Raw genomic sequence first — 24,366 nt, 5'->3', positions numbered from 1 at the left:
GGAATGCTGCCAATCTAAAGTGCTCTTCCATAACTCCAGTAGGGCGTTTTTGGACCTTGCAAATTTTGATGAATTCGCTCAAGAAATTGTACGGATCTTCTCCCTTCTTGCCATAGTACTTCGGGAGAACATTAAGCAGTCCAAGCTTAATCTCAATACCGGTTGCAGCTGTCGGCATCTGAATTGAGGTGGGCGGGTCATCAGCCTCGTGGCTGGAGAGGTCGCACAGCCTAGGATCGTTGACGGCCATGTCATCTCTGGTGCCTTCGTCATAACTCGAATAAACTGCCTCTTCACAAACTGTTTCAGCCTCTGATTCTGGTTCTGTTTGGGCAAACAGAGCCTCGTCAGCAGCGACAGCACTGAGTTTCGCCTCGACGAACTGTTTTGTTCGAACAGACAGGTCAGGCTGCGAATCCAGCAGCTCTAGTAGCTTCCTTGCCTTAGCCTATTTCCTTAGTTTCTTTGCGGTTTTCTCGATCTCACAATCGTAGAGGAGGTTCGGCTTGGAAGATCTGCTCACAAACAAAAGAAAATAAAAAGGAAAAATATATCAAAGGGAAAATAATTAGATTAACACCGCTCCCCGGCAACGGTGCCAATTTGGTGGACGTCGTTTTCCACCAAATAATTCCTGCAGAATTATCAAACTAATTAGTATAATGATAAGCAGGGTCGATCCCACAGAGAGCAGATAAAACCATACAATTCCCGAAAATCTATAAAATTGGTGTAGCCACCAAACCTTAAATTGGGAGAAATATTAATTAAACTAAGAAAACAAAATTAATCAAATAAAAGACTCTAGAAAAATATCAATAGAAAGGTAATTCGGCTCAAATAAATCCACACTAATTCAAAGCTCTGATCATCGACGCAAAGATTATTTAATCTCTACCAACCAACTAGTTATAGGATATCGTGATACGCACAGACATACCCCAATTCCTACTTACTGTGTCGATAGACGGCTAGATACGCTAGTCCTGCCTATTTCCCTTATTATAATATAACCTAGCTGGATACGCCAGTCTTAGATTTAATATTCTAATAGCATTAAGATGAAGGAACCCAATTTATATCAATTATCCTAGATACGCTAGTAATAATTAATACACCAATTAATTCCTACTACGAACACGGTAGCTTTATCACTAATTAGTCTTATTCCAACAATTACGGATTGGCAGGAACTAATTGACTGTAATCCAATTAAACCTAAGTTGGTCAGACTTAAATAAAATCAGAATTATCTTTAAACCCTAGGAATAAATCGAAATCAATAGGAATCAATTTTAAAACCAATTAGGTCTCACATATTAATAAATTAGAGTTTCATTATTCTCGCCGAATTAAAAAATTAGCTACTCATAATTAAATTAAGAACAATCAAATAAATAAAGATGAACATAAAACGAAGAAATAAAATTGCAATTGAATTAAAACTATAAATAAACACTTTGAATCACAAGAAAACCGTCTGCCTCTTCTCTTCAAACGAGCCGCCAATCTTCAATAAAACAAAAACAAAGTTAAAGCTAAAACCTAAACTTAAGCACTAATTAAAATACATCCAATGCCTAGGAAATTAAAAGTGTGTATCTTTTTTCAAAGTCAACCCCTAATTATTCTTCCTAAATGGCGGCTCCTCCCAAAACCAAATAACCAAGGGATTTTAAATATCCCTAAGTAGCCGTCCATCACACACATTTGGGTTTTTTCGGCCCTCTTACAAATTAAGCCCAAAATAAATAATAAAACAAGAGTTTAAGGCTTCATTAAATCTAGAATAATTAACTTTAAGCTCAATCTTTAATTCCTATTAAAAAACACGTCATCTTCAGCAAATAATCGACTTCCACCAACTTCTGCCATCCACGGGCATCCATCTCCAATCCATCTGATTCCTGTGCCAAAATATCACAAATCATGTAAAACCATAGTAAAACACACACTAAACTAAGTAACTAAAATACACACATCACCAACCGTTGTTTGTTATTTTTTATTTTATGTTTGTGTGTTTGTGTCGTGGTCTATCCCAATTCTCCACCCATTTTGCCCGAGGCAAAGTGTGTGGGTGGGGGAAAGGGATGACCACTCCTTTGTGTTTTTGTGTGTTTGTTTAGCCTTCCATACTCACACATTTTTCCCAAAGCAAAGTGTTTGAGTACGGAAGGCTATGTTTATCTTTTGTGGAGTTCTCGGAGGTCCATAAGTTGGCCTTTACCTGACCCACTTTGCCCAAGGCAAAGTGTGTGAGTGGAGGGCCGCCTACATGACTTCCGAGTCTCCTTTTTCTTGTTTTGTTGTTGTGTCGTCAGCATGATTGAAGAATTTTACTATTTTGAGCATGGAGAAGGAGACCAAGCAGGTTTTGAGAATTTGTATAATTTATTTGCGTGATTGTATGTAGATAGGGATGACGAATCGAACTGAGCATGAGCCTAGTGAGTTTTGTGCCTAATTATTGTACATATCTTAACCAACATATTTTTATTCTTGTGTGTGTATTTATGACAGACAATCTTGGGCATAACTAGAACTTGCATACTACTCTTAATCAAGGCTCTATTGATCTAGATGATAGTTGCTTAGATGACTTAGGCTAAAAATTCTTTCTACTTAGCCCACTTAAGCCAAAATGTCTTACCTACCATTAATCCCCCGTGAGCCCCTTTTGAGCTTAGAATGAATTCTTTCGACTCACTCATAAAAATGCCCTAAATCTAATAGCCTACCATGGTCAAAAGGACTTAGGAGCATTAAAGGAGAAAATGGAACATAAGAGAAGAAAATGGGGAAATCATAATGGGCAAAATGTCAGAGCAAAAGTGAAAAGAGGCCGAAGGCCCACAAATTGAAAGGCATGAAATAGAAGAAAAAAAAAGAATAAGGACTTAGAGCAAAGTTGAAAATAAAAAAAAATATTTAAGTCCAGGTTGTTATGTGTTGGGGCCTGTAAGAAGGGGCAGGGATCCGTCTAGGCCAAGACTATAAGCATCTTGTCCAGTAAGTCCGAATGACCTTAGCCCAGATCCAAATACTTCCCATCTTTTGCCTTAAGCCCCATTACAACCAAAAGTAAGACCTAAGGATGAACAATTAAAGTCTAGACTAGAGAGTGGAGATAGAAAGTGCATGCAAGCCTATGGTGAGCCCTGGATATGATCTGTCTTGAGTGAAAATAGAAGTCCTAAACACATGAGAGATTGAGTGCTGAAAAGAATAACTTTTAAATGCTCAAACTCAAATTATGACCATCTGATTAATCTGCGCACTTTTACTCTCCTTGTTCGAAAATTCTTATTTTGGCCATGATGATCCTTATAGTGTTTTTCTTCTTTTATGTTGACCTGTGTTTTGAGTCTTTGTTTCTGTCTTTTCTGGACAAGTTGCGCGTGCATGCTCGAGGACAAGCATGGTTAAAGTGTGTGCGTGTGATGAGCCCAAATTTTGTGCACTTTTTCTATGTTGTGTCTAGGTCTAGATCGAGTCATTTGTTTGTGTTTTTGCTTGGTTTTTTATCTGGGAGGACACTTGTTTTGTAGGGCCTTGTGGATGCTATAATGGGCAAGATGGAGCAAATCTGATGAGAAAAGAGAAGGCACCTCAACGATCAAGTCTAACGAAGCTTGCAGGTTGGATGCAATCCAAAGATCGAGAGTCACATTTGCTGACCTGCTGAGCACGACGTTGATCAAGTAGGCAGTACCGCTCAGAGGAGGAATTCTATCGAGTCCTTGGCAATTGGAGCTATTTCCGAGAGAGAGTGTTGCAGCTAAGGCTATTTATCGTTGACCAAGAGGTTGGCCTGACTTACGCTCGAAAATTAGCAGCCACCACGAGAGGTGCTAAGGGCACGAGGAGGGGCAGAATGAAGACATGAATGGTGAACATGAAATGATCCATCATGACCAGGCGTCCAAGGCCAGACGCTGACGTGGCAGATCCGGTGCATGAAAGAAGATGCGCGAGAATATTCTTTTTCTCATGCGCTGAGTGGATTTGATGAAAGCTTGAAGATATGCACGGATCAAAAGGGGGGAGTTTATCAAGGGTAGAGTCTTTGCACTTGTGGCCGGAGTTGGATTTTCCAAAACCCTAGCTGCGTATTGACCTTTGGCCCACGCCTGGATCTCTATAAATACATGTTCTCATTTCATTTGGGAGTGTGGAAAAAGTTAGACAATGTGCACGGAATAGAGGAGTAGGGTTAGTATCGAAAACAATAGTTTATTTTTCTGCATTTAGTTTATGTTTAAGTTCCGGTTTGGGCAAGACGTTTAGTTGATGCTTTATGTTGGCAGTGTAGCATCCTGGCCATTTTTCCCATATTAAGTAAGTTTATTTTATTTATTTCCATGTCTTATTTATCTTTTGTTTTCGCAACCTAATATTATGTCTAGCTAAGTTTATAGATTTGGGCAAGGTATAGATGATGTAGATATGAACTTACAAACTCGTGAGGTTTAATCGTGTGCTTAAGTAATTGCATGTTGTGTTCCCGAAGTGCTGGGCATTATAATCAAGTGTCTGACACGTACCCGTCGTGCGGTGCGAGCAAAATACTTGTGTATGCCCGATACAGACAATACACGCTCCTACGTCTCACAACAAGAATCAAGTCTTAGTGGTAAGTGTAGGGTCGAATCCCACAGGGAGTGAGGAACTACTTATTCTCCAACGAAAAACTGAGGTGTAACAGGTGTCAATCTGTATACTCTGCACAAGAAATTAACAAGATCAATAATAACAAAGGGGTGAGGTTATTCGGTTAGGTCATAACTGTTGCCAACATTCGTTTCGGTCATAGGCATACTGATGATCCGTCCATGGTCCATATAAACCCAAGGCGTAGCCCAAAGACATTGGGGCGTTTCAAGGGGTTATACTTCACACTTGGGATGGTTGAATCCATTGTAGTCACTTGGTCCGAAGGTCACACAATCCCCGGTCACAAGGCAGTGCTTCACTTCTCCTTAGATGGTAGTCATACCCGTTACTCACCAAGTATGACCATCACCAACCTTCTCTCCCGAGGTCCCCAACTCTGCACTTTGAGTGACACATGCCTCCTGGACACAAGCCATTTCCGGCTTGTTAGCCGACCAGTCATAGACATGCTACGGCGCAGAAGTTACCTTCCTCGTTTGATAACCATGGCTTGATGCCTCGTCACAGTTGATGGATAGTCTCTAGAGAAGCCCAAGACTGAAGAAGGACAGTGTATCCCATCAATCCTTTCCCCACCTTCCGGATCTACAACGCCTTTTGTTGACGCTGCTCAGCTACTCGGTCGTGGGTATACCGATTGTCACGCCCTGGTATATCCTGGCCTTTGCTTGACATGGACAGCGTTTTACCAAACGGAGATCACCCGTTAGGCCCCTACTGCCCATGGTTTCGAACAGATCCTTCCGGAACCACGAGACTCAACCGAAAGAACAAATGTCTCACGAATGTTTACATGTTGACAACAATTATTTCCACCCCTAAAACCTCACCAAGCGGACTACTCACACATAGCAGAATTCATAAATGCAAAATGAATTAAACACATCACATAGTAAAATGAAATACTTGATTAATAGAAATGATACCTACGGCCGCGAGCCTTGAATCTTGTTCGAATTGAAAGCAAAACGGAAATAAGAAATAGTACTGGAATGTAAAATTGTTTTGATGCCACACACGGCAGGATTAAAGTAGTAAACTAAATAAAACAAGAGTTCAAAAGTGCCAAGAAGTTCTTTCACGCTTGCACACCATCCTCCTTTTATACTGCCGAATGGTAAAGGATCTAACCCTAGCTGCGTCGGCTTCATATCTTCATCGAGATCTTCTTTCCTTCTTTAACTCAATCCTTGATTGATCCGATTGAAGATAGCTTCCAGTTGCTTGCTGTAGTCAACCTTTCCCTTTCTTCAGATTCTTCTAGCTCCTTCCTTCTCCCTCTGTTCGCTTCCTCCAAATCCCCGGGATTTACTTTCATTTCCTGGCTTCGGTTGTCTGCTTCTCATTGTAGTGGTCAGATGGATTGCTTCCTTCGGTTTGATTCATACTAGGTGGGTTGCTTCGGGTTCCCATGCCCCAAGTTAAATTGGAGAGGTACTGCAGCCGAAGCTCCATGCTGGTAAACATAACATTGCAATCTGGGCCTGGTAATGCCCTTTCCAACCACATTTCTTCTGTTTCGCTCTACTGGACCTTCCTTCCTCAACAACTTCGTTTTCCCCTGGACAGACCTGAACTGACACAAATAAAGAGAAAAATAGGGCCAAATGGCCCAAAAGTCGAAGACGCATCAATGTCTAATTCAACTTGATTAGTTAACAGACCATTAATTAATTGAGTAAACTTAGATCATCAATAAATCAAGATTATAGGGTGTGTACGATCACTGTGCGTCTTGATAGTATTTGCAGGCATCAGAGGTTGAAGTAGACTATGGTCTACCTAAGTTCGATATCGGGTCTATCTAGGTCTAAATGCTTCTCGGTTTAATTGCATGCTCTGAGGTGTCCTATTGCATGGTTAGGTCGAGATGGTTTAATGGTATAGGACGTCCCTTATCTTAAACACACTTAAGGATAGATTTTCTTAGATGATGGAAGTGCACGTGACAAGTGAGAATGGGGGTACAAGCCATTGGTAAGTTATAACCGGTAGACACAATATTGAAATGAATATCTTGACCAAGGAGCGAGTGTAAGAGATTATCCACAGATTCGACGTCTTGACCAGATTGCCTTTTACTATTGATATTTCTGTTTAGTGTTTTCAGTTATTTTCATTATTTCAAGTCAAGTTGAGTTTAGTCCCGAGAGGTGTCTCGTGACCAGGACGATAGTCAACCCCCACCATTTTCTTATTTTTGATTGTGACAAGAGACAAGCTGCACCAACTCCCTGAGGGATCGACCCTTGCTTACCATTAGGCACTGCACCTGTCTTGGGTAAGGTTATAAATTTATTTGTACATTGATCAATACGACCGCTTCGATTAAAACCCGAAGTACGGTCATGCCATACATCATCTTACATTAAAAAGAAATAAAAAACAACAACAACAACCAAGAAAAAATTGCAATAACATATGCAATTCTGGTCTTCTTTATTCTTTTCTTATTTTCGGATAGCTTTCCATAGCTCTACAAGCTCATTCTCCAATTCACAGTTGCCTCTTACCTTCGCTTTGCTCAACTCATGCAACAATTGCTTGTTCTTGTTCCTCAAATCAATGATTACATATGTACCTCTTGCGCACAATGGTTCGTCACGCCATTCAAAATATCCACAATTCTTAGTCTGAGATGACACTTTTTGCAAGATAATTAGACAAATAATAGTAGTGCATCAATTACATACTTCAATTATATTTGTAGAACAAATATATTCCAATTTTGACAACCGTAAAACCTCCGGCATGTATTGTCGTCGGTCCAAGCTGTAATTCTAGGGGCCTTCAACCTCCTTCCTTCAAATTCACATGAAAAATACCTGGGATCTTTGTTTACCTCGTTTTTGGGCAGTATTTGCTAGTGTTTCTACCGTGCATTCGAGCATGTTTTATACCTCTTTGCCTTATTTTTCACGTGCTCGATGATCTTTTTGGTGTATTTTTGTCGTGTGCAGGATTCGTGAGTCGTTTAGCATTTTCAGCATCGTTTCGAGCGACTTTCGGAAGCAGACTCACGGCCGCCGCTGTGCTACGGCGGCCGCCGTCCAGACGGCGACCGCGGCCTCACGGCGCGGGCCGTGCTCTCCTTTGAAGGAATCCACGAAGGGCCCTCACGGCGGCAGCCGCCCCTGTGTAATTCCGGCAGTTACGTTTCAGCTTATAAAAACCGATTTTTAGGGTTTTATTTGACATCTTCGAACTCAGCAGCCTCTAGGGCGATTTTCCACATTTTTCCTAAGGTTTTTAGAGCTTCAAACATTTACTTTCGCTTTTGGATTCATTGGATCGCTTGTGATGCCAACTCTCATCTCATCGGATTAGTTTTCCTTGGATTGCTACGTTGTGTAAGAACCGATTTATTTACCTTAGTAATTTGAATCCCTTGGTTTATTTAAATTCTTGTTTATTGCTTTTGATGAATGTGATGATTTGAGTTTATGATCGTTGAATCTTTATAATTTACGAGTATCGTTAGATCGTTATTGTTGCTCTCGGTTTTCTTTCATTGGAGAATGTTATTCCTTTCTTTTATGGAGATTAAAGCTTTCTTGAATTTGAATCTTATTCTTGATTTAGTTCTTGCCTAGTTAGTTTTTACTCATTGATGTTTATGAGTTTACGATCGTTTGGTTTAGAATTCGAGATTGAAACCCTAGTTGATAGTTTTCTTGTTTAATCCTTGTGTTCTTAAGTTGTTCTTTTCTACTGTATTAGTTAATGTTTATTGCTCCTTCTGTTTATGCTTTGGTGATTAGAGTACGAGATAGTGACAGACCAAATTATCTGATTAGAGTGTTTAGATTTCCTTTAAGTTCCTTGTGAGTAACACGATTAGAGCCCTGCTAAGTCTTCCTTGTGAGACGACTTGAGTCACCTTACCACCCTAGGACGACCTCGTATAAATTCGAGTCCATCCGCTAGGTGTTTTTGGATGAGTCAAATTTTGGCGCCGTTGCCGGGGAAGGCTTTAGGCATTTGATTGTGTTGCATTGTTTTCTGTGTTTATTTTTATTTCTTTCTTTTAACTCAGTTATTTTCTCCCTCCGGTGCGTTTGATTTGTTTGTTCGTGTTGTGTATGCAAGGACGTAGAAGTTTGAAGAGAAAGCTTGCACCTTACTACGACAACATACATCGACCCCGTGAGATCCTTTCAAGCCTGGAGGAGGAGTCCGAGTCCAGTTCGAGAAACCTTGTGGAATCACAGTTTCGAGAGGAAGACTGTGAAGAGAGAATCACTTCCAACCCCATTCTGGAAGACTTTGAGGATTCACGCTCAGTTGACTTAGAAGATCCGTTAGAGAACGGCGAAGGGCGTGAGCAAGAGGAAGAAGAAGTTCATCTCAATCCTCACCAAGAAGCCATGGCGGAGCGGAATGTACAGTACATGGGAGATTTCTCCAGGCTGGTCATCGGGAACACTAGCACCTCAGCGATAGTGCTTCCCACAGCAGTCCGGAATTACAATCTGAAACCCAACGACTCAAACCTGTTGCCGCTTTTTCATGGGATGCCCTGTGAGGACGCCTTACAGTTCATCCGAGACTTCTGCACTCAAGTGCAGACCTTCCCACTGTTGGACCTCACCGAAGAACAGTTGAGACTCAAGTGCCTACCTTATGCACTCAAGGACCGGGCGAGAACGTGGTTATTGTCCTTGCCGCCGAACTCCATCACTACATGGGGAGAGGCATGTGAGAAGTTCATGCTCAAATACTACCCTAATCACAAGACACAGAAGATTAGGAGCCAGATAATGAACTTTATACAAGGAGCTGACGAGCCTCTCCACGAGGCTTGGGAGAGATTCCAAGAGCTCCTCCGTCAGTGCCCACAGCACCAGTTAGCACCTGTCATGTTGATGCAGTTTTTCTACGACGGATTGATTCAGACATCACAGTTTATGGTGGATAGTACCGCTGGGGGCAACATTGCCCGAAAGACAGCTGATGAACTCCAGGAGATCTTCAACACACTTGCTGCGAGTTCTCAACAAAAATCAGTCAGAGGAAGGAGGGTTGAAGCCAATGCTGTAGCCCCAAACAATGAGCTGCAGAAGCAAGTAGCGGACTTGATGAGGCAAGTTCAGCATCTAAGAATGAACCAGGTGGAGCCTCCACCCGTTCAAGCACCGCCAGCTCAGGCACCGCCAGCAGAAGGATGTGGCATATGTGGCGAATTTAGCCACGGAACCAACGAGTGCCACTGAATGGGGGAGTTCACACCTGAAGGGGAGACAGAGGTCTATGCTTCCCAGGGATACCCAGGGAGACCTCAATTTGAACAGAGGCCCATGTTTAATCAAGGGCAACAAAATTCCAACTCAGGGTGGAGAACTCAGCAGAATTCTGGATGGAGGAACCAAGCGCCTGGCCAAGGGTCGGGATCAAATCAAGGAAATCAATTCCGTCGTCCCCCTCAGCAATTTGGGTATCAGAACCAGCAGCAGTTCTACCCACCTGAGCAGCAGGTCCCATTTCCTCAGCAGCAGAACTACCCTCAAGCTTATCAGCAGCAGCAACAGCCCCCGCAGTATCAGCAGTATCAACAATTCCCTATGCAACAAGGGAATTTTCAGCAGCAGCAGCAATTCTAGACTGCCCCCCAACAGTTTCAGAAGCAAGCTCAACCGCAGAAGCCGTCCCTCGAAGACACCATGCAATCCTTTATGGAGATGACCAAACAGAACATGGAGTCACAGTCTGCTACAATCAAGCGCCTTGAGACGACCGTTGGACAACTCTCAGGGACCTTGAACCAGATGCAACAGCAGCAACAACCAGGGAAGCTCCATGGCCAAGGATTGCAGCCTCATCAAGCTCAAGCTGTCACAGTCCTACGGAGTGGAAAAAAGGTGGACAACAAGTGGAGATCCCTACTGACGAGCCCCCTAAGGAAACTTGTGAGGAGGAGATGGTGAAAGAAGTACCCCCACCGAGAGAAGAAAAGTAGGAAGGAGAGCCCTCAGTGAAGCTTCACAAGGCCACCAAGCCTTACAGACCACCGATTCCGTACCCAGGTCGGTTGAGGAATGAGAAGCAAGATCAACAATTCACCGATTTCTACAACATGTTGGCAAAGGTGAATGTCAACTTGCCACTTCTGGACGTGATCAGAAATGTCCCAGCCTATTTGAAGTTCTTCAAGGAGCTGGCATCTAAGAAGAGGAAGTTTGTTGACAACGAGAAGGTTCTTGTGTCCGAGGTTGCCAATTCCATCATGCAACAGCCCTTGCCACCCAAGCAACGAGATCCAGGTAGTTTTGTTATCAATATTGCTTTGGGGAATGGTAAGGAGGCCTCGGGTATGCTTGATTTGGGGGCAGGAATTAATTTGATGCCGTACTCTATTTTTAAACAACTAGAGTTAGGTGATTTAAAACCCACTCGAATGTGCTTGCAATTGGCAGATAGATCAGTTAGGTATCCTCGTGGGGTCATTGAGGATATCTTAGTTAGAGTGGGTGGTTTAATCGTGCATGTCGATTTTGTTGTGCTTGAAATAGGAGAAGTTCATGAGAATGGCAAGGAACATACTTTACTGCTAGGAAGACCATTCATGGCCACCACTAACACGTTGATTGATGTGAAAAATAGAACAATAAAAATGACCGTGTTAGGAGAGTCCGTGTCTTTTTCTGTGCATCATAGTCGCGCTTTGCCATCATCTTCATTTACTAATGAATGCTCCTATATAGATGCTATTGATGGCCTCGCCGAGATGGTTTATGTGCAGGAACAAGAGATAGTGGAGGTCTTTGCAGGATCGGCGGATATGGAGGAGTTTGCTAAGGAAGCCGAGGAGAGAGAGAGAGAAGGAAGAGACAAACTCCCCATTGATGAGCCTGTGGTGCTTGAAGATGCCACGAAGTGCAAAAAGCCCAAATTGGAACTCAAGGATCTCCCCAAACACCTCAAATACGTGTACTTGGAAGAAGGAGAGGAGAAGCCCGTGATAATATCCGCCGAGCTCACGCATGAGCAAGAAATGACGTTGATGGAAGTGCTAAGGAGCAACAAGTTGGCATTTGGTTGGGGCCTTGCCGATATTAGTGGCATTAGCCCCGCCACATGCATGCATCGGATTCACCTCGAGGATGGAGCAACACCCAAGAGGGATGGTCAACGAAGACTCAACCCCGTCCTCATGGAGGTAGTACGCAAGGAGATACTCAAACTATTAGCGGAAGGGATCATTTACCCTATCGCCGATAGTGAGTGGGTAAGCCCGGTGCATGTGGTGCCCAAGAAGGGAGGAATCACGGTTATCCTCAATGACAACAAGGAGTTGGTGCCGACCCGTCCGGTCACGGGTTGGCGTATGTGTATTGACTACAGGAAGCTAAATGCCGTCACAAAGAAAGATCATTTTCCTCTTCCTTTCATTGATCAAATGTTGGATCGTTTAGCTGGACATGATTTTTACTGTTTCCTTGATGGTTTGTCAGGTTATTACCAAATAGCAATCGCGCCGGAGGACCAGGACAAGACGGCGTTCACCACCCCATTTGGTACCTTTGCGTGGAAGAGGATGCCATTTGGGCTGTCCAATGCACCGGGGACCTTCCAACGGTGCATGATGTCGATCTTCGCGGAAATGATAGCTGATTTTGTTGAAATTTTCATGGACGATTTTTCCGTGTTTGGTAATTCGTTTAGTGATTGCTTGGGTAAAATTAACTTGGTTTTAAAAAGGTGTATAGAGAGTGGGCTAACTCTTAGTTGGGAAAAGAGTCACTTCATGGTGACTAGTGGCATCGTTCTTGGCCACGTTGTGTCAAAAGATGGTATAGAGGTTGATAGGGCTAAGGTGGAGGTGATTGAAAAATTACCCCCGCCAATTGATGTGAAAGGAATAAGGAGTTTCCTAGGTCATGCCGGGTTTTACCGGCGTTTCATTAAGGATTTCTCTAAGATTACCCAACCTTTATGTCGTCTGCTTGCTCAAGATGTGAATTTTGATTTTGATGAAACTTGCATGCATGCTTTTGAATTGCTGAAGCTTAAGTTGAGCACTGCACCTGTTGTTGTTGCACCCAATTGGTCATTGCCTTTTGAGATTATGTGTGATACATCAAACTCCGCTGTGGGAGCCGTTCTTGGTCAACGTGTTGATAAAATGTTGCGTGTAATTTACTATGCTAGCTTGACTTTGAATAGTGCTCAAGTGAACTATACCACCACTGAGAAAGAGTTACTTGATGTGGTTTTTGCTTTAGACAAGTTTCATGCTTATATTATTGGTTCTAAAGTAATTGTCCATAGTGATCATGCGGCACTAAGGTATTTGTTGACCGAGTCCCAAGCTAAGCCACGCCTTATCCGTTGGATTTTATTATTGCAAGAGTTTGATCTTGAGATTAAGGATAGGAAGGGGAGTGAAAACTCCGTTGCCGATCACTTATCTAGACTTGAGCATAATGTGGTTGAATCGAGTCAAGATGTCATACATGAGTCCTTCCCGTTTGAACATACTTATGAAATTGCCTCTGTTCCTTGGTTTGCTGATATCGTCAATTACCTTCCTTGTGGGGAATTAAGACCCGATCTAACATCCCAAGAGAGGAAAAGGTTTTTGGCTACTTGCAGGCAATATTATTGGGAAGACCCTTACCTCTTCAAGTTGGGAAAGGACGAGGTGATTCGGAGATGCATCCCGGATGTGGAGCAACAACAAGTGTTGAGGCTTTGCCACGAAGCCCATTGTGGTGGGCATTTTGGTGGACAAAAGACGGCTCATAAGGTCCTCCAATCCGGTTTGTTTTGGCCCACTCTTTTCAAAGATGCTCATTCTTTATATCTTGCTTGTGATCGGTGCCAAAGAGTTGGGAACATTGGGCGCAAGAATGAAATGCCCCTCACGAGCATTCTTGTTGTGGAGATTTTTGATGTGTGGGGCATAGATTTCATGGGCCCCTTTCCTATGTCTTACGGTTTTGAGTATATCTTGCTTGCCGTCGATTATGTGTCCAAGTGGGTTGAAGCCATCCCCACAAGGACATGTGATGCTAATGTCGTCTTGAAGTTTGTGCAGGAGAACATATTATGTAGGTTTGGATTTCCCAAGGCCATAATCAGTGATGGAGGCAAACACTTCTGCAAGAAGCTTTTTGAGAAGCTTATGAGGAAAAACGGCATCACTCACAAGGTGGCCACACCCTACCATCCCCAGACCTCGGGGCAAGCCGAAACAAGTAATCGGCAAATAAAGGGCATACTGGAAAAGACGGTCCAACCCTCCCGTAAGGATTGGTCTCTTAAGCTCAATGATGCCTTGTGGGCGTATCGCACCGCTTTCAAATGAATCCTGGGAATGAGCCCCTACCGCCTTGTCTACGGTAAAGCATGCCACTTACCGGTGGAGGTTGAGCACCGAGCATATTGGGCAATCAAGGCCACAAATTGCGACCTTACAACCGCGGGGAAGCACAGAGCATTGCAAATGGAAGAGCTCGATGAATTACGCAACGAGGCATACGAGAATGCAAGGATCTACAAAGATAAAGTCAAGAGGTTGCATGATAGCCGTATTGTGCCAAAGAATCTCCAACCCGGAATGAAGGTTCTTTTGTTCAACTCAAGGTTGAAACTCTTCCCGGGCAAGCTCAAGTCTCGTTGGAGTGGCCCTTTCATTCTTAAGGAGATTCTCCCCCATGGCGCTGTGATATTAAGCAAAGAGAACAATGAAGAGACGTTTACCGTCAACGGGCATAGGGTGAAGCCCTACTTGGAGCATGAAGTGGTTGCCGTTGTAGTGGAGTCCCAAGCACTCCACGATCCAACGTTTTGACAAGCTTAATATCGTCGAGCTCTCGACCTTAACTAGAGCGCTTCGTGGAAGGCAACCCACGTTTCTTCTCTTCTCTTTTCCTTTTTATTTTGTGTGGAGTGAGTCCTTGAGGTGTTGTATCCTGTTGTTGCTGGTTTTAGTTGGGTTTTCATTGGTGTTCTATTGTGGTGTTGCAGGAAATAGGCTTACCGGACTGTCCCCGAGCTTGAAGGATGTGATTTTGGCTGCTGGATAGCAAAAATCAGCAAAAGGCCGAAGGGGGGGCGGCGGCGCCGTCTCACGGCGGCCGCCGTACACGGCGCCGCCTCACGGCGGCCGCCGTACACGGCGCCGCCGCCTCACGGCGGGCGCCGCAACTTGCACACCACCAAAATCTTCAACCAATTCACAAAACGCCGAAGGGGGGGAAGGCGGCGCCGTCTCACGGCGGCCGCCGACCACGGCGCCGCCGTTCCACGGCGGGCGCCGCCACATTTAAAGTTGCCATTTCCCACAAATCCCGAAGGGGGGTCACGGCGGCGCCGTGCCACAGCGGCCGCTGTCGCCCTCCCCAAACCCAGCCCAGCCCTAACCCAACTCAGCCCGGCCCGGCCCATCCCCTTTTTAAAGACCCAAACCCTAGCCACCCATACACACCTTCCGCCTCTCTCTCCCACGCCTCTCTCCTTTCCTTCCCAAACTCCTCACCACCACCACCACTTCCACCACCCTCAGCCACCACAGCCCAGCCCAACCACCATCAACACCGCCACTCTCCGCCACACACCCACAGCCGCAGCTGCCGCCGCAGCTCCGTCCAACACCGCCACCCATACTCACCTCCGCCACCACTCTCCCTTCGCCTCCAACCACCACCAACCTCCCTCCCCGTCGCCCTGCACAGCAGCAGCAGCCCGGCAGCCCGCCTCCTGCCGCTACCCCTCCACCACCTTCAGCAGACCACGGCCGCCGCCGTGCTCCACTGCTGCCGCCGTCTCCACAGCAGCCCGCCGTCTGCACGGCCATCGCCGTCACCACAGCTGCCTCCGTCCGCCTCCTTCCATGGCGAATCTCACCACCTACAAGTGCCGCCGCCACCTCGTAGTCGCCGACGACGAAGATGAGGCCCCACCTAGCCCTCCGGCCTCTTCTAGCCGTCAGCCGGCCTCACCTATCCGCCCTCCTCGTCCTCCCACGCCACCAACGGACAACCGCCATGTCTACAATGCCCCGTTCGCCATCTTTGAAGATTGGGAGGGTACTCGGTGGAAGGAACTAAAAGGGAAGCAAGTCACCCAACCTCGCTGTCTCGATTGGCCATTGCTCTGAAGGTTGAAGCTTGACCAAGCCATCGAGACACATTTGAAGAACCTGGGACTCTTCAAGTTCTCACAAACGACGCCGCCGGGTTTGCTCCCTTTACATCTGGAGTTCCTTTGCACTCTCAACATGACCGCCGACAAGTCCGAGCTTCATTGTCACATGCTCAATACGCCATGCGTCGTCACCTACCAGATCATGAATGAAGTCTTTGGGTTTCACCCGAGGCGTTTGAAGGGAATCCCGGATACGTGGGTGCCCTCTAAAGCTTGGACAGAATTGACGGGTTTGCCCACTTGGACCGGCCAGGGTGCCCCGAGCAATCAACTCATAGACGCCGACATCGGCGTGCTACACAAGTTCTTGTCCTTCTGCATTGTGGGCAAGGAACAGGCAAACAAAGTGAATGCGACCGAACTCTATATGCTATGGTGTGCAAAGCGCAAGAAGACGATTGACGCCACCACCATCATTTGGAACCAGCTTCACAGCATGGCCCGGTACGGGGGTTTCAAGCCCTCCCTGACCCCAATCTCTACCGCCCTAGCCCTCCATTTCCGCCTCTTCCCGCCGACCCAGGTCCCCGCCCACCTGCGCGCCTCTGAGACAAGGACGATTGATCGCTCTGAGCTAAAGACATTTGTGGCCTCTGATTTCACCATCATTCCACAGGCCAAACGCCCCAAGGTTTGTGCAATCTTGCAGCAATTTAACCGGGGCGAGGGCACGTCATCCTCGGCGCGCCATGTTTTAGATGACGACGATGAGGCCGATGATGCCGAGGAGGAGGAGCCTGTGCCACCACCTGCTTTCGTTTATGATCCTGAGGCCGGCCCTTCCAATGCCTTTCAGCAGTTTCAGGCCCACTTTGACGAGTCATTTGGCCAGTTCCGCTAGGAGGTCTACTCCCGTTTCGATACAGTGCAGGACTCGGTGGGCGGCATCTACAACAGGATCAACGACATCTATGGTCATCTGGACCAGCTTGGTGGCCAAGTGACGCCCATGCAGCAACAGTTGGGCGACATCTATGGCCGTGTCAATACCATCGGCGAGGACGTCACGCGTTTGCGTGACCAAGTGTCGACATATGATGCTCGGTTTGCCCATTACAACCAGGGCCTCACCGACGCCAACCAGGGCCTCACCGACACCAACTACTACTGTAACACCCCGTGTTTTGAGAAGCTATTTGTGCCCTAGCTCGAATTTAAATTGAGTTTTAAATAGTAGCTAGAGGAATTATGCACGTGGGCGAATAAATGAGATAAGAAATTTTTAGAGTTTAATAGGAGGCGATATTATTTTCTCGAGTCTTATAAATTCTCTTATTGAGAAACCTATCTTCGCCCTATATTTTTATTAAAATGTCTATGTGATATAAATATTTTACTTGGTAGAATATTCACATATGATTTATTGATGCATTGTTATTATGATATTAGATATATCATAATAGAGATAATTTTTCCTCACATGAATAAATATATTTTCATGAGATATATTTTTCCCACATACTAAATAAGAGTTATAATTATTCAAGTATATATATATATATAGATATATATATATATATATACACACCTATCTCTCTTTCTCTCTCACTCTCTCTATCTCTCTCAATCTCTCTCACTCTTTCTCTCTCACTCTCTCACCCTTACGCAGCACTAGCTCCCTCCCCACTCTCCCACATTATTCTTCTCTTTCCCATCAATGGAAATCACATGCACCATTAAAGAGCCCCTAAAAAGCTAATCTAACTAGCCAACTCATTCCTCCACACTTTAAGCTCACAAGCACATGCACACCTCTCTCTCATCTCCCTCCCTCTCTTATTCTTCTTTATTTTCAGCAGCCCTCCTCCTCCTCCTCACTCCACCACACTTCTTTTTCTTGTTCCACCAAATATAGTAAGAACCAAGGTTTCTTAAAGTGTTCATCTTCAAGCTCAAGCTCCAAGCATACTACGCATCATCTTCTACTCCACCTCCATTGATCTTGTTGGTAGCAACCTCAATCCTCCTCTTATGTTATATATATATTTTCTTGTGGTATAAGCATGTATATTGATGCATAATTGAAGCATGATGAGTTATTAGTGTGAAAATGCATGAGAATGGTGATGAAAGTATAGATCTATGATGATATGTGTATATGTTGTTGTTTCAACCATTTTGAGAAGTTTTCTTACGTTCTGGACTGATCGGTCGACGAGGTTTCCCTCGTCCAAAACTCTTCCAAATTTTACAGTGTGTCGATATATGTGTCTTGAGGACGCTGGTAAAATTTCAAGTCATTTGGACTTCTTTTACTACCTTTTTAAAATGCAAAACGTTTACTGCGCATGTCCACCGGAAATTTAGAAAGGCAGTCCCTAGAGTCACACTTTTCAGTAACTTTCAAAAACATTCAGCCTCCCAAATTTTTATGATAGAAAGATACATGTATTATACTGATTTACACCAAATTTCAAACCATTTGGCCAACGTTTACTATTTGTCAAAAATCATAGCTTCCAGTCGTGCAAAACTGCCGAATCTGGTAGACTGTGGGAAAACACCCATATCTCGTAAACCACTTGGAGTTTTTCACTCTACTTTTTTTTAAATAAAACTAGACGCAGACAGGTTTTCAACAGTGTAAGTCTCGAATCTAGGAGATTTCTGAGTCAAAACAGTTTATTCGTTAAAGTTGAGGCAGAGCAGAATGATAAACTGTAGGAGTCTGAAAATTTCTACTTTGTAATTGTTTTGAGGATTTTAAAGTTTTGGTGGATTAATACACCATGTTATGTCATGAAAATACTACTAGAAAATTTTATATTTATTTCCAAGCTTACGTGAATATTTGGGAATTTACTTACAAGGAAAAAGATTTCGAGTTCATAGGATTATTTTTTTTAAGTCATTTGACTATTGTGATAAATCGTGAAAATGTATTATGTGGAAATTGATTATTGCAAAGTATGAATGACTATTTGATGTTTATGAATGCTATTTACCTAGGATTGAGAGTCTTTTAATTGGATAAGATATCTAATTAAATTGAGAGGTCCAATTGGGTAAATAGTAGATAGGTTATAAGATGAGATTAAGCATATGATGAAAGCATAAGTATTGAGATATTAGTTAGATGAAATTCTAACTAGAGTTTATTTTGTCACATGACAATCTAAACCACGTGCGCCACCAAAGGTTCGAGTGACGGCCGGCGTTAGTACGACTCTGAGCATTACGTCATCGACCCCTGAGACAGGTGGGCTTTATTCTAACTCTATTATGGCTAGCTACCATGATAATGAGTACAAATGCAAATTCTTATGAAAATGAAGCATGTTGAAGCATTATTGATGAATCTTATGAAAATGAAGCATGTTGAAGCATTATTGATAAGTATTATGAAAATTGTCAACTTGCCATATTTATTATTGATGAGAATGAGATATGGTATGTTGCCTCTATGAAAGACATGATTATGATCATGATGCAAGATATCGGCCTTTGACTGATTTATATGACAGTAAAGGTTTTGTGCGCAGAGGTGATCGTGAGCCGTCTCTAGTCGGCCGGTCACGGTGATTTGAAGGAGGCCTCCTTCTCTTCACCTTATATATATATATTATATGAGTTCTCATAGTTGGCACATACCGTGAATATATAATGTCTGCAGACTAATGATATTATTATGATGATGCAAATGAGTTTATGACAGAAAAACATGAACAGGTATTTTTAATCTCAGTTAAATCCTGTTGATGCATTGAAAAGGGCAAGATTGACATATAGCTCTAAGAGCAACATTTCAATTATTTCCGGCATGAGTCCACTGAGTGCTTTTTGGTACTCAGCCCTGCATGTATTTCTAAATATGCAGGTCTGGCTTGGCGCGAGGATGGGTGAAAGCTGTTGGAATTGTCAGTTGGCTGTGTCTTTCCTATGTCTCATATTTATCTTTATAAGCTTTGACTCTATAAGAATTTGAACTCCCTGCTATATGTCTTCACACATATAGTAACGCATCTCGCTGCATAACTCTGATGAAACTCTTTATTTAATTTGCTTATGTCTGTAATATCCCTTAAGGGAAATACTTCTCAGACCCTTGCTAAGTTTCAATGGCTTAATCATGTTTACCCAAGCTAGTAATTATTTTGGTCTTGAAATCCTTCTTTAAAATGAGTAAAGTTTGCAATTGCTTCCGCTAAAACAAGATGTATTCCTATTTCTTTCACTATTTCTTTTATTAGTCGTACGATACTTGGTATACGCTATCACTGGCTATATCGGGCTGCGACAGAGTGGTATCAGAGCAGCTCGTCTGCTCTGAGTATAATCTCTTATAGAGTCTTTTTTTTGATTGAGTCTAAGCTAGAGTCTTAGACTAAAAGAGCTATGTCACTGACAAGAGCCAACACCCCATCTCCGCCAGCTTGACGAGGTATGCAAGTTAAAGTTTAAAGTTACTTATGAGCATGAGATATGCAATTGATAAGTTGATGATATTTATAAGTTGAGAAAGAAGCATGATTAGTACATGATGCAATATTATTGATATCTGGTTTTGATTGACTGGATAAGTAAGATGCTGGAAAATTTTTATTGGAATCAATATTGATACCGATGCACTACGAGAATCCTAGAGGAACACCGACAAACGAGTATGTTATTGAGTAATAAACGAGTAAGTCATTCTTGACTTAGTAACACGAGTTGTTATTCTAGCATGGCAGACGGATTCGACATAGTACAGGCTTTCTATGACTGTACTTTGGAGCACCACGAGACTATTGGAGAGTTCTTAGCACGCTTCCACCACAGGTGGATTGACGCCGTAAAGCATGGAGTCACGGCTCAGCTGGCCATGCAGATACTGCCATATAGGATGCCACCCCACTGGCAGGCTTGGTGTCTTTTCATCGCCCCAGACTTCTATAGCCCGTTGGCACCGGGAGGTTTTGAGGCGCGATTCCCGGAGTACCTAACCATTCTGTTGAGCCGGTTCGTGATGTATGCGAACCCACCCTACTTTTACCTGACGGAAAGTGACACCCGAGAGGGTGAGGCAGAGAGTCAGCCTTAGGGTCTTCCTGAGACTGAGGATCCTTTTATGGCATTGGGACTAGACCTCCTTAGCTCCCAGCCGATTGATGACCCTATTCCTTCACTTCCTCAGGGCACTTTGCCCGAGGAGGAGATTTCTCCTATTGATATCTTGGTTACCCCTATGACCATAGACACCACTGAGGCCATCGATACCACCGAGCAGCTGATGAGCCCCATCCGTGAGACCCTCCCTGTTCCTCCCCCCCTACGGTTGGAGAGGGCGAGATTACTATGGCTGATGTTGATCCATTCGCACCAGGACCTTCACGACCCCAGGGGACAGCTAGAGACACGGAGGACGACACAGGATCAGTCTCGGTTGTTGGGACTCTCATCTCACAGCCCTTGGATCTTTCTAACATGGGCCAAGCCTTCGAGACGGACGTCCCTCGAGGAGATCCGATTCGAGAGAGAGCCGCCTTCGACCCTTTTCACCGTGCCGACTCTGACAGTGAGGATGGTGTGCCGTATGTGCCCCGATTGGGTGACGCTCGAGCAGATGTCGGTGATGATGCTACGGAGGATGGGAGTGACGATAGTAGCCGGGGTGATGGTAGAGGTCATGGGTGGATATGGTTTTGATATGATGGTATTTGAGTAGAGATGTATATATATGGTAGCTTTGTCTAGATAGCCCTAGATTTGGCTAACAATGGATAGTTCCATCCCAGACCAGGGCTTGTACTTATTTTAGGCCCCTATAGTACACGGGTAACGGATAGTATCTGTACCCAATTGTAGGGCTGCTTGTACATAGACGCAGTATTGATGCAGTAGCTAGGTCTTTAGCAGAGTAGTACTTTGTACTGACCTATAGCAGTTTATAGATCATAGTATACATTTTGTACAAAAGAAGTCCTCGCTGAGGCAATTTTCACGGTATATACATGATGGGCCGAAGTGGCCATTTTTGACTAAATGAGAAATGTGATTACTTGTTTTGATGCATTGTTATGAAGTAATTGTCACTTTGTATACATTGATTGAGTATACTCTATGTGATAATGTATGTATATACATATATATATATATATATATATGAGACGCATGGTATGTTGTGAATTACTCAGCCATAAGACTAGAGTAAGATGATCCTTGTCACATAGAGGAACTTATCTTTTGACCCAAACTTGTAGATTGTCATAATGCCTCCACGAAGAGTGAACAGAGATACACCCGAGAATGAGGAAGAACCCAGAGAACCTACACCGCCGCCTCCACCTCAAGATAGGAGAGTGGAAGAACTTTTCTTAAGACAGAACCCACCGACTTTCGCAGGCACGGGAGACCCTGCTGAAACGGAAGAATGGATTCGTGCTATGGAACGAATCTTTCGATTTTTGAGATGCAACGACGCACAACGTCTTATGTGCGTGTCTTACCAGCTGAAAGGAACCGCCGACTATTGGTGGGAAGCAAAGCAGAAAACTATGACCCCAGAGCAGTTAGATGAACTCACTTGGGAGCTTTTTAAGACTGCTCTATGTGAGAAGTTCATACCCAGAAGCTATAGGAAAAAGAAGGAGATGGAGTTTACCACCTTAAAGCAAGGGAATAAAACTGTAGTGGAGTACGATCGACTATTCTGCGATCTGGCCCGATATGCACCGTATAGAGTGGATACGGATGAGAAGATGTCCGAGTTATTTTGCGCCGGACTGCGACAAGAGATAAGAGTTGTATTGGCAAGTCAAACGGCACTTTCCTACGCCGAGGCCTTGAACAGAGCTCTAGATATGGAGCTAGCAATGCAACCAGAGAAAATAACACACACACCAACGCCTCCATCAGCTCAATATACGCAAGTATCAAACACTCCCTACTCTAACCAAGGACAGAAAGGAAAACGCAAATGGGAAAATCGTGGAAATGAGGGTAAAAAGCCATGGCAAGGTCAGAATGTCCAGGCTCCATTCGTGAAAGGCGATAAATTATTTTATGGTGGACCAGCGACCTCACACCCCGGACACCAAGGGATACCCCCTTGTCCTAAGTGCAACAAGTTACACACAGGAGTGTGCAGAGCTGGAAACCCAAATTGTTTCACTTGTGGGAAACCAGGGCATTACTCGAGCCAGTGCCCCAACCGACAGCAAGGGATGAGTGGAGGAAGACCCAATCAGTTTCCAACCCCACAACTCAGAGCAATGGAGGGAATTCTTCCTCTACCTCAACCACTACAGCAACAACCTTTTCGCCGTCCAAACCAGCCTCATAAGCAGCTACCTGCACCGCAAGCAGGAATACCACCGCAATATCAAAGGATGTATGCTATCAATAAGAAGAATCACGATAAGAACCAAGGAAACTTAACAGGTATTGGGGAACTGAAAGGTGTACCCATTGTTATTCTCTTTGATACTGGAGCATCACATTCTTTCATCTCATATACTTGTGTGGATACGTTAGAGCTGAATGTAGAACCAGCCCAGCTACACTTAAGGGTAGCCACTCCCTTAGGGAAGATCACCACCGTGACACATGTGTGTCCTAACTTAGAATTCGAATTAGGACCTCTTAAGCTTAAGGCTAAGACGTTGAGAGTTCTGCGCATGTGGACCACAGACATCATTTTGGGAATGGACTGGTTAGCAGAACACCATGCGGTGATACAATGCGAGCAGAGACGGATATCATTCCAGCCACCTGGCTTGGAACCTACATGTTTTTATGCCATCAATAGGAAATGGAAGAAGACACCTATCATCTCTGCAGTGCAAGCGAACCAGATACTAAAAGAAAAGGGCGCGACAGCATATTTAGTATACTTGAGCCAAGAAGAGGAAGCACAAATAAAGATTGAAGATGTACCTATAGTGCGGGAGTATCAAGACGTTTTCCCTGATATTCTACCAAGTCTACCCCCGAACCGACAATTGGAATTCACAATCGACTTGGAACCTGGAGCAGCACCAATATCCAAAGCACCATATAGGATGGCACCAGCAGAATTGCAAGAACTGAAGTTGCAACTACAAGAATTGTTGGACATGGGATTCATTCGACCCAGTGTTTCGCCTTGGGGAGCACCGGTCCTGTTTGTCAAAAAGAAAGACGGAAGTTTAAGATTGTGTATCGATTACCGGTAATTAAACAAGGTGACCCTAAAGAACAAGTATCCTTTGCCACGTATAGACGATTTGTTTGATCAACTTCGAGGAGCACGCGCTTTCTCAAAGATAGATTTAAGGACGGGATATCACCAATTGAGAATACGACCTGAGGATATTCCAAAGACAGCATTCCGCACGAGATACGGACACTATGAGTTCATAGTGATGCCTTTTGGATTAACAAATGCCCCCGCCGTATTCATGGATCTCATGAATCGAGTGTTTCACGAATATTTGGATCAATTCGTGTTGGTATTCATAGACGACATCTTGATTTACTCGAAGAATGAGAAGGATCATGAAGAGCACCTTAGAACTGTGCTAGAGAAGCTAAGAGCTGAAAAGCTTTATGCTAAGTATAGCAAATGTGAGTTTTGGCTAC

At 44.1% G+C, this 24,366-nt stretch overlaps 2 protein-coding genes and 1 long non-coding RNA gene across 3 annotated transcripts; all 3 read left to right on the top strand.

Annotated features, from left to right (window-relative positions):
- Window positions 1-13,993: 13,993 nt before the first annotated feature.
- On the top strand, window positions 13,994-14,470 carry LOC130990835 (uncharacterized). The gene has a single exon (XM_057915067.1). The coding sequence runs from the start codon at window positions 13,994-13,996 to the stop codon at window positions 14,468-14,470; it is 477 nt and encodes a 158-aa protein (XP_057771050.1).
- Window positions 14,471-17,362: 2,892 nt separating this feature from the next.
- LOC130989281 (uncharacterized) lies at window positions 17,363-19,906 on the top strand. The gene is made up of 3 exons (XR_009090556.1): window positions 17,363-17,773; window positions 18,964-19,024; window positions 19,643-19,906. It is a non-coding gene; the product is annotated as an uncharacterized LOC130989281 (long non-coding RNA).
- A 2,284-nt stretch (window positions 19,907-22,190) lies between these two features.
- LOC130990833 (uncharacterized) lies at window positions 22,191-23,674 on the top strand. The gene is made up of 2 exons (XM_057915066.1): window positions 22,191-23,354; window positions 23,555-23,674. Exons 1-2 carry the CDS (start codon window positions 22,191-22,193, stop codon window positions 23,672-23,674), a joined length of 1,284 nt encoding a protein of 427 aa, XP_057771049.1.
- Window positions 23,675-24,366: the final 692 nt, after the last annotated feature.

Source organism: Salvia miltiorrhiza, chromosome 6 (genome assembly GCF_028751815.1).
Source record: "Salvia miltiorrhiza cultivar Shanhuang (shh) chromosome 6, IMPLAD_Smil_shh, whole genome shotgun sequence".
Taxonomy (NCBI): Eukaryota; Viridiplantae; Streptophyta; class Magnoliopsida; order Lamiales; family Lamiaceae; genus Salvia; species Salvia miltiorrhiza.
Note: the sequence above shows the minus strand (reverse complement) of the source record. Positions and strands in the feature narration are given on the sequence as shown.